Source organism: Pteropus alecto, unplaced genomic scaffold (assembly GCF_000325575.1).
Source record: "Pteropus alecto unplaced genomic scaffold, ASM32557v1 scaffold50, whole genome shotgun sequence".
NCBI lineage: Eukaryota > Metazoa > Chordata > Mammalia > Chiroptera > Pteropodidae > Pteropus > Pteropus alecto.
In genome coordinates this window covers 6375567-6385187 of record NW_006431918.1, presented here as the reverse complement: position 1 = coordinate 6385187, position 9621 = coordinate 6375567, and the positions used below count along the sequence as shown (strand labels likewise).

General features: G+C 46.0%; 1 protein-coding gene across 1 annotated transcript in view; it reads right to left on the bottom strand.

Annotated features, from left to right (window-relative positions):
* The window catches only part of TMEM154 (transmembrane protein 154), a 40589-nt gene extending 39517 nt beyond the window's left edge, over positions 1-1072 (bottom strand). The window contains exon 1 of the mRNA XM_015600674.2: positions 940-1072. Coding sequence (XP_015456160.1) covers positions 940-1009 — 70 coding nt within the window. The 5' untranslated portion in view covers positions 1010-1072. The remainder of the gene's footprint in view (positions 1-939) is intronic.
* Between the last annotated feature and the right edge of the window lie 8549 nt (positions 1073-9621).

The window sequence follows — 9621 nt, the reverse complement described above, 5'->3', positions numbered from 1 at the left end:
CGTGACATCTGTTAGGCCGTCAGTGCCTGATGCCCTATCCTATTTAAAGAACTATCACCTGAGAACTTTCCTTTTGCTTGAAGTGCTGCCCTGCACTCTTACAAACAGGTAGTATCCATTGACAGAAACCATGGGCAGCCAGTTTATTTATCCAGGGGCAAATCAACAAAACTGTAAGAGGCAATCGAGGGTGACTACGCTTGTTGTAGCAGCAGTCAAGGGTATAAAGCAATTGCTGCTCTTAGCTCAAAATAATGAGATTTAGTATTTTGTCTCTTCCAATACCTTTGATTTGCTATAATCACATTACTTCTTTAAACAAAACTTCATCAGTAACAAGCAATGCAAAGACAATAGCCCCCAAAGGAACAAGAACAAAGAAAAACAGACGAAAGTCCTTTCTTGAAAAGTTAGAGTACATGCCTGGGAATCCTCAGATAATTTCTCGTTTACGTTTTTTTTTTTTTTTAACTTCTGTTTTCCTTTAGTATATACTTTCCAGTAGTAAATTTCCATACCTCAGTTTTTCCAGGAGTTTTTAGAACCAGCCCACATTATTAAAAGCAAATTCATTATTTCTCTGTTTCAGCTGAATGAAACGTTATTTCGCATGAACTGCCAAAGTTTATGGTTTTCTTTATATGCCCATCAAAGCCGGTCAATTACAGGGATCCGCATATCTTAGAAGACAAAGATTGCAGGAAGGTTGCATTCGGAGAGCGAGGTGGAGTGCGATTTGCCAGCTGCAGGGAAAAGCCAAGTTCATCCTCCCACCCCACCCCACACAAAAAAAGACAGTTCTAATTTTCTCTACTTCTTCCACAAAAAGGTTAACATTTTTCTGGGTGTTACCCTCCCCGGCAGGGTTCTGTAGCCTCGGGCAGCAGCCAAGCCTTCGTTCTCCTCCTCCCTGGCGTGGAAAGCCTGGAGGCAGCTTACCCTGAGCCCGGCCAGCGGGAAGGAGCAGGATCGCCAGGGCTGAGACGAGGGCAGCTCCGGGAGCCTTCATGTCAGCTCGCCTGGGCGCTCCCTCGGCAGGCTGTGCTGGCTTCAGCCTCCCTGAAACGTGAACATTTCCTGTTTCCTGCTTGTTTGGGTCGGTGCTAACTTGAAGGAGAAGTGTTTGCCTGTTTTTTAGGAAGTGATGTAATTCTGCAAGAGCCTGTCAGACCAGCAAGGATTGCAAAAGAGAAGTCGCTCTTCAAGCACCGATTCGGTTAGCACGTCTCTTGAGCCCTCGTCAGTGCCGGCCCTGCTGCTGGCCTCTGTCTTTTGTAATTGTCCCTGTGGAAACAGTGTCCGTTGCTCAGACATCATTTGGAACCTGGGATGGGGGTCCTGGGACCGCGTGCATTCTTGATTTGTGATTATTTACCCACCCCCTGGGGACTCTGCGGCTGTCTCGAGCCTAGAGGAGCACTAGCCAGCAGTAGGACGTTCTGAGATGTTCAACTTCACTGTTCCGCTCATTAGCTACTAGCCCCATGGGCTACTGAGCACTTGAAAGGAAGTGTGAAGTGAGTTTTTATTTTTTATTTTTATTAATTTAAATTTAAATAATTCCATGCGGCTAGTCCTGCCATATTGGGCAGCGCAGGCCCACCCGTATCACCAGGAAATGTCCATGCCACTTATCTCCAGCCAGGTCCATCCTCCTTCCCCAGCCCTGAATGCTCCCTCCCTTCAGGCTCATAGGGAGGACAAGGACACCCATGCCTGAATGATGTGCTCTGCTTCCCCAGGGAGAAATTCCGTGTTTTTTGTTTGTTTGTTTTGTTTTTTTGTTTGTTTGTTTATTTGTTTTTCTTTGTAAAGACTTTATTTTTTAAAGCAGTTTTAGATTCGCAGCAAAATTAAGAAAGTACCGAGATTTCACATATACCCTCTGCTCCCCACCACATGCACAGCCTCCCCCATTATCAACACCCCCCACACAGTGGTCCATTTGTGGCAAGTGATGAACCTACACTGACACGTCATCGTCCCCCAAGGTCCATAGCGCACATTAGGGTTCACTCTTAGTGTCGTACGTCCTTTGGGTTTGGACATATTTATAATAATGACACGTATTCTCACGATAGTGTCACTGCCCTAAAAATCCTCAGTGCTCCACCCATTCATCCCTCCCTCGTGCCCCCCCTGACCCCTGGCAGCACTGATCCTTTCTCTGTCTCCTTAGTTTTGCCTTTCCAGGATGTCACGTAGTTGGAATCACACAGTGTATATAGCTTTCCAGATGGGCTTCTTTCACTTAGCAATATGCATTTAAGGTTCCTCCATGTCTTTTCATGGCTTGATCGCTCATTTCTTTTCAGTGCTGAATAATATTCCATTGTCTGGAGGTGCCACAGTTATTTATTCATTTACCTACTGAAGGACATCGTGGTTGCTTCAAAGTTGTAGCAATATGAATAAAACTGCTGTAAACATCCCAGTGCAGGTCTTTGTGTGCGCGTAAGTTTTCAACTCCTTTGGGAAAATACCAAGGGGCCTGATTGCTGGATCTGCGGTAGGAGAAAAACGACCTTTTAAAGAGCCTATAGCCAAGTGGAGTATGTCCTTGGGGGCGGGGGGAGGGGGGCGGGAATCTGCATTCCACCTTTCTTCCTCCTTGAGCGACAATAAATTTCTCAGAGGTCATTAACAACAAACAAAATAGGACTGAGTTGGATTAGAAGGGGGTGGAAATCCTACCCATTTGAAACAATGAAGAAGGAGGTGTCTGTCTGGACGGGAATGCAGGGAGATGAGAGTGGTAGGTCTTTGTGTTCTAACTGAAGACCTTCCTTTGGCGTGGGGTTAGGGCCTAAGCACTGTAGAATGCGATTTCATAATACGGTTTGTCGTGGTGCTAAGAGAGACAGGCAGATAGAGAGAGGCATGAGACACCCAACTCATCTCTAACCCTTTTCCTGCAAGTTACTATGAGTCATCTCCTTCCGTCCAGTAGGCTTCATCTTCAGTGATCTGATTGGTGTAAACACTTGAGGTGACTGAGATTCCTCTGCCCCTGACATAGCCATTAATTTGTTGTTCAGTGCATTGTTGCTTTTCAATGTCACTAGACACTCTTTATCTCGGTCCTTATGCACAAGAAATAGGTTGATGATTCATATAATAATCAGTTTGTTAATGAATTTACAGTATGGATTTTAATGTTTTAAACTGGCAATGAAGTCAACTCCTGATAAAATATGTCTTTGCAGCTTAGGTGACAATACAGAACAAATGGCGGAAGAAAACAGACAAATTCACAACTAGATGATTGATTGGAAAACAGCAGGGAAGGAACCATTAATCAAACTCTCGCTGAGCAAGTGAAGAGACCATTGGTTCAGAGACCCTCTAGCGCTGACTTTGGTTGGCAGTTATCCTGTACTAACTCGCATTTTTCCAGCTGAGACACATATGCAAGAAAGAAGGCCACGGGCTTGGGAGCTGCCTTCGTTCTTCCATTTACGCTCTATTAAAACCGTTGTTGGAGCCCAGGCTGGAGGCACACGTTTGACAATGGCGAGGTGTTGGCCTTCCTTGGTTTCTTCGATTTTAAAACTACAGCTCACAGGAGGCTTTGCAGAGCCGGTGTCCGTGGCTGGACCGCAGGCGGTCCTAATCGGCAGCCGCCCGCGGAGGCCGCTGCGTGGCCCGACTGTTCCTCGCATCTTCCACGAGTGCGCCGCGCACTGCCTCTGAGCGGCACGACGCTACCCTGGTTAGAATGATGCGCAGAACAAACCGAGGCGGGGAGACGTCCTGCACCACCGCGTGATTTTCTTTTGCGCCCCGTGCTCTCAAAGACCCTTAGCGTGATTAAGCTGATCTCAGGGGGAAGAAAATTACCATCATCAATCAGAAAATTGTAGCACCTCAGTGATCTCTCTGCTGCAGTTAAAATCACAGGGAGACTGGTAGATAATGGGCTATTTACCTCTCTGTTTGTTCTTATTTCGCCAACCATTCATTTTGGCAAGTGGCCACCAGGCCTCAGATTAAATCCTGATACACTCGTGGCAGGAAGTTGGGGCCCCAGTCACAACCGTGAGGCACGGGGAGCCTTTGGAGGGAATGGCAGGCACACAGGCAGGGGTAACGTCACCTCAGTGCCTGCCACTGGCTTTTAGCAATGAAAGGAGAAAGGGAGGTAAGGAAGTACGGTGCCTAGGAAAAGTCCTGAGACCTCGTCATGCTCAGGAGGGTAAGAGGAAAAGGTAATGTCACGCTTAGGAAGGCAGGAGGAAAATGCACTTGCTGGTTCTGGGGACTCTTTATTACTTTATCCCCCCAAATCCGGCTTTTCTAATCGCCTCTCTGAATTATAGAAGTGATTCTCATCCAATTCTTCCTCCCTTCCCTTCTGCCTCCTCCTTTCCGTCAGCCCTAAAAGAGAAGGAACTCCGGGGAACAAACTCAGAAGTGGTAAGATTTTACTGTCAGTGCAGGCTCCTCTTACATTCTCCCTTACCCCCAACCTTGTCACTCCCCACATACACAGACACACACATTCATACACACACACTCAGACACACTCACACATACACACAGCTCCCTCTCACACACACATGCTCGCATGCACATGCTGACACACACTCATGCACACTGTGGAAATACGTAAAGACCAACCAGATGAGGACAAGCGAACGCTGTGTATTCCAAGCTTCCTGCAGCAAGGGAGTCAGCCACCAACACCAGCATTCTGGCAGAGACTCGAAAATCGGCAGAGGAGCAGAAACACTTTATCGTAGAAAAAGGAAAGGCTTCAGAATGTACCCTGATGCAATACCGTTGGCATGGGGAAACTAGAAACGAGTTCTAGTTATTGGTTCTAGTAACTGGTTAGAGATACATGTTTGCTTCTCCTAAACTGAAAGCAGAAGAAAAAAAATTACGGCTGACTATTAACAGCTATTGTGGTTTGGTTTCTTGGACCAGTTTCTAGAGGTAGGGTCTGACTTCCTACATGTTTGATGTAGACCCACCTGGCTTCCTGGGTTGTTTGCTGCATTGTGGGTCAGAGTTATGTTTTATATGGTCTGGCCACTGTTAGATTGTATTCAGTCTCTCAACACATACCCACATGCATAGTCATATACTCATACACACATGCTCGCACACACAAAAGCTCACACCCACACCGACACACTTGCATACACTTTCTGGGGCTTCTTGTCCTGTCTAAATGCTAACCAGTGGTAGTCGATGGCTCAGCAGTGTTTGCTTAACGAGGTAGCTGGGACCCAGATACACTATCGGGTGGGCCTGTACATCACTCTGAAGCCAGTTAGGTGGGTTCAGGGAGCAGATTAAGGTCCCAGGTTCTGAAGGAGTGCCCAGAGAGATTGGTGGGCAAGGCAGGGGCTGGGGCTGGGGCAGAAGGATTAAACTGGACTCCAGAGTAAGCGAAAAGCCGCGGCCAGGAGAGGGGCTAGTAGCAATTCTACTGTATCTTAGCTTGGTCTGCCATATGAAATTCCATAGACTAGGTGGCTTAAATGACAGACATGTATTTTCTCATAGATCTGGGGGCTGGAAGTCAGGGTCCCAGCACGATCAGGTTCTGGGAGAGCCCTCTTCCTGGCTGGCTACCCTCTCACTGTGTACTCACATGGCAGGGAGAGAAAGAGAGAGCAAGCTCTCTGGTGTCTCTTCTCATCACGAGGGCCTCACCCTAATGACCCCCATCTAATCCAACTACTTCCCAAAGGCCTCCCCTCCAAATACCACCATATTGGCAGTGACAACTTCAACATCTGAATCTGGGGGCAAGGGGAGAACACAGTTCAGTCCATCACACACTGCCTTTGAAGCCGGGAGCCCACACACCCAGGTGCACCCTGACCGGCCCCTTTGCATTTGTTGAAACCCCCAGTGGTCTCTTTCCTTGCATTCCGGCTGCTGATCTAGTCACATACTCTTCAGCTTGTGACTCAGAGCAGCTGCTGCAGGTTTGCAGAATGCTAGGGGCTTCCACCACAGGCCTCGGCCTGGACCACCCCCATGACAGTCTCCGGAGTCTAGGCAAATAGCCTGGTGACCAAAAATGAAACTGCAAAGGGCTGTGGTTAGGAGCTGAAGTGTCAACTGGCCTGTGGGACAAGGTGCCGAGCCTGGGTCTGCAGGGCCCTGCGGTTGCCCTTGGGGAGCAGGGCAGAACCTCAAGTCCATGGTACCCCACTAACTGGCCCGCAGGGCCTTTCTCCGTCTCGTTCTCCAGTCTATCCCCACCATTCAGGACAGTGCTTTATATGTTTTCGAATCAAAAAATAAATTTAAAAATTCCTTTTACTGTCATATATTTTTAAGTGGGCTGGACGGGGGCACCTACACCGGAATTATTTGGGGAGTGTGTAAAATCCAGAATCCTGGACCCTATTCCGGAACTATTCACTCAGACTCTTTAGAGCTGAGATCCAGAACTCTGCATTTTAAATAATATTTTGGGGGGATTTTTATACACACAAAAAAACTTGAGAATCACTATTCTAGAGTTCCATTTTTAGCTCCTGGAAAGGTATGTCCCTATTCTCAAATAGTAAGAAATAAATAGCCCAGAATATTTCCCTTTTTGCCTTGTTTGTCGGGAAGCCCAGGTTTCCTTACCACTTCTAAGAACACTTCTTTCCCTGGCAAAGTCTAACTCATCTTTCAGGACTTAGTTCAGGAGACCGGAGAGCCTTCCCAGGAATCTCTCCCTCCCCGCAGGCTGGATGCCCTTCCGCCACTCCCACCCCAAAATGCCCATCAGAGTATACCAAGAAGATCTGGTCACGTCTGCCTGAGACTGACTTCCCCAGTCTTGCTCATCTGTGACGTCCTACACCTAGTAAAAGGAACAAAACTTCCTACCACTGCTGTGAATTTTTTGATCAAATCCTACCTCGATAACATTTTTTTTCCTCTCTAAGTCTCTTCAAGTATTTTTGAAGTAAGACATACATCATTAACAAATATATATCTGTACCAACGTCCATTTTAGAATGCTAAATGCAGATTCGTAGTCTCAATGCTTTTTCTTTTATTGTTCTGTTTAATTTGACTTTCCAGAAGCACAGCTGATGGTGTTCTGGCCAACTACATCCTCAACAAAGGCACAAAGGTTGTGCGGAGAAGAGCAAGTTGTAATAGAATTAGGGAAGATACTAGGAGAAGCAATTCCAGTGCCAGAGTATGTGGGTAGCGCCAAAAATAAGTGAAAGTTGAGAAGATTTGTATCAGGTGGGAGAGAGAGGAGTGGAGGATAGGAGGTAAAAGGTGATTGTTTTAAAATTAAAATAGCACATTTTTCTTATTACAAAAAGAACACGTATTTACTGTGGAAAATTAAAAATGTACATAAGCCAAAGAAAATTATTCCATTTTAAATCCTTTCGGATTTTTTCCTGTACATATTAGCTGGCGGTATTACTCTTATTTTCATTCCAGTACTAGCAGTTGGTATCGCTATCCTACCAGGACACTGTAGGTACAAAATTCACAGGTCACAGACTCAGGTATGGATAAATGGTAACTTACTCTATTTTTCTATTATAACATCGATTTTGAATTTCAATTCTGGTAGCGGTAAACTGAACATAGTGACTTACAAATACAACGAGTTGGTCTAGTGATTTCTCTGTTATTCCGGATTAACTTCAGTTATTTCAGGGTCCCTCTCCCCAGTTTTCTCTGAGATTGCCTTGGGAATGCCAGAGTTGGTAGGAAGGCTCTCAAAAATGCAACTCTGGTCCTTAGGCTGATAGATGAAGAGCCAAGAAGTAACTTTATAGTTACCTGTACATTTTAGCTGAGACTTCCTTTTGTTAGATCAAATAGTCTAATTTGCTGGTTTGGGGGGCCTTAGATGGATATGTAAACAGAGAGAGCCATGGCCCCCAAATGCATCTATTCATAGAATTCTATCTAATATCCTGCCACTATGTTCACAATAAGTTCAATAACAATGCAACTAATCCCCCCTGCCCAGGGAAAGGTAGATGGGGTGAGACACTGTATATTCACTGGATTGAGAATCGGAAGTCCAAGACTACAGTCTTAGTTCATTCCCTAGAGTCTCCAAGCCTCATGTGCTTTGTCTGTTACACAGTGGAGATAACTAGCCCCCAGCACTCATATTCTACGAGTTTATTAGATTCTTTGGGAGGCAGGCTCATATACAGATTTTCAGAGGAGAGACAGAACTCAGCTTCTAAAGACAGAATCTGCCATAGACAACCCAACCAGGCTCTTAGGCCTTTCCTTCATCACCAAGACCCAGAAATATAGGCATGTATTTACAGCACCACGGCAGCCCTGGGCTGGGTGAGAATGGAGGACAAGGGACTTGCAGAACAGCCAGTCGGCTGAGTGTTACTGTGTTGAGATGGAGCCGCCATATACGCGGTGGATGGGAGGGACGTGACAGTCGTAGAATTGGGGCAGGAGAAAGGAAATAAGTAGGCCCTTTAATAGAAAGACGGAGTTGTTCCTTCATTGTTTATGAAGCAGCAGGTGCAAAGCTTAGCTGAAGCCAGGAACAAAAGTCTTCAAGTCTACAGTGATGATCAATTCAGCTACAGCCACAAAGGGGCACAGGGCCCATGTGTCAGTCACCATGCTTCAGTACGCACAGTCAGCAACAATTCCACTGCGTGGGAAGGGGTCACATGTACATTTCACTGTTAGGTTCTCCCTTCATGAAAATGGCAGTTCTTTATAGTGGATTAGATCATTGTTCACAGTTCTTTTTGCTTTCTCTGAATTCCATGAATTATATCCATATCCTGGGACTTGGCAGTTCCTTCGATTCTAGTAGGCAAAGTTTATTTCCCTGCTTATTGATGTGGGGCCAGGTCACATATGACTTGCTCTGATCAAAGAAATATGAGTGGAAGAGACAGTGTGGGCAAAGTTCTTTAAGAGCCATCACGTAATGTGGCTCGCCTTCTTGTGTCCCTCTCATCTTACACTTCCGTGATCTGAGATTGTGAGATCCATCATGTGAACCAGACCTCAACAAGATCAGAAACTTGGATTCCAGCCTAGCTCTGTCTAGATCAGCCAAACCTCTGCTGACTTACAGACCCATAAGCATGAAAATCAATGTTTATAACTATAAGCTACAGAGATATTTACATGGCATTAGTGCAGCAATAGCTGACTAATTTATCTCTTAAGAGTCTTCATTCATAAGTTGTAAATCTGAGGGGAGAAAGTCAGGGAAGAAAATAAGAGCTAGTTTTGGCAAAGCCAGGAAGCATTGAGAAATGTGGCTGCCACACCTTACTGTAGACAGTAAAGACAGGGCCTGTAAAGATAAGGCTGTCCCCACTTAACTGCCACGGCCGTCTTCTTCCTTCCTCTGACAGGGACCACGGGGTTCAGTTCAGAGCCAGCAGATACGGAGGCCGAGTCATGCTGTGTTATCACCCCTGGCGTTTCTGGATTTCTGCATCCCGGGACAGTTGTGTTGGAATCTATGTTCATGTCAGTGTTTCTCAGGAAGCATCGGGTAGCACCTGCAGTATTTTAGCTGTTCTCACATTATATTTGGGTTATATCATTTATACAATCTCTTTCTGCCCTCATTGACCATGTGCTTCTGGAAAGCAGGAGCCGTGTCCGAGTTAACTACATGACTTCCTCCTA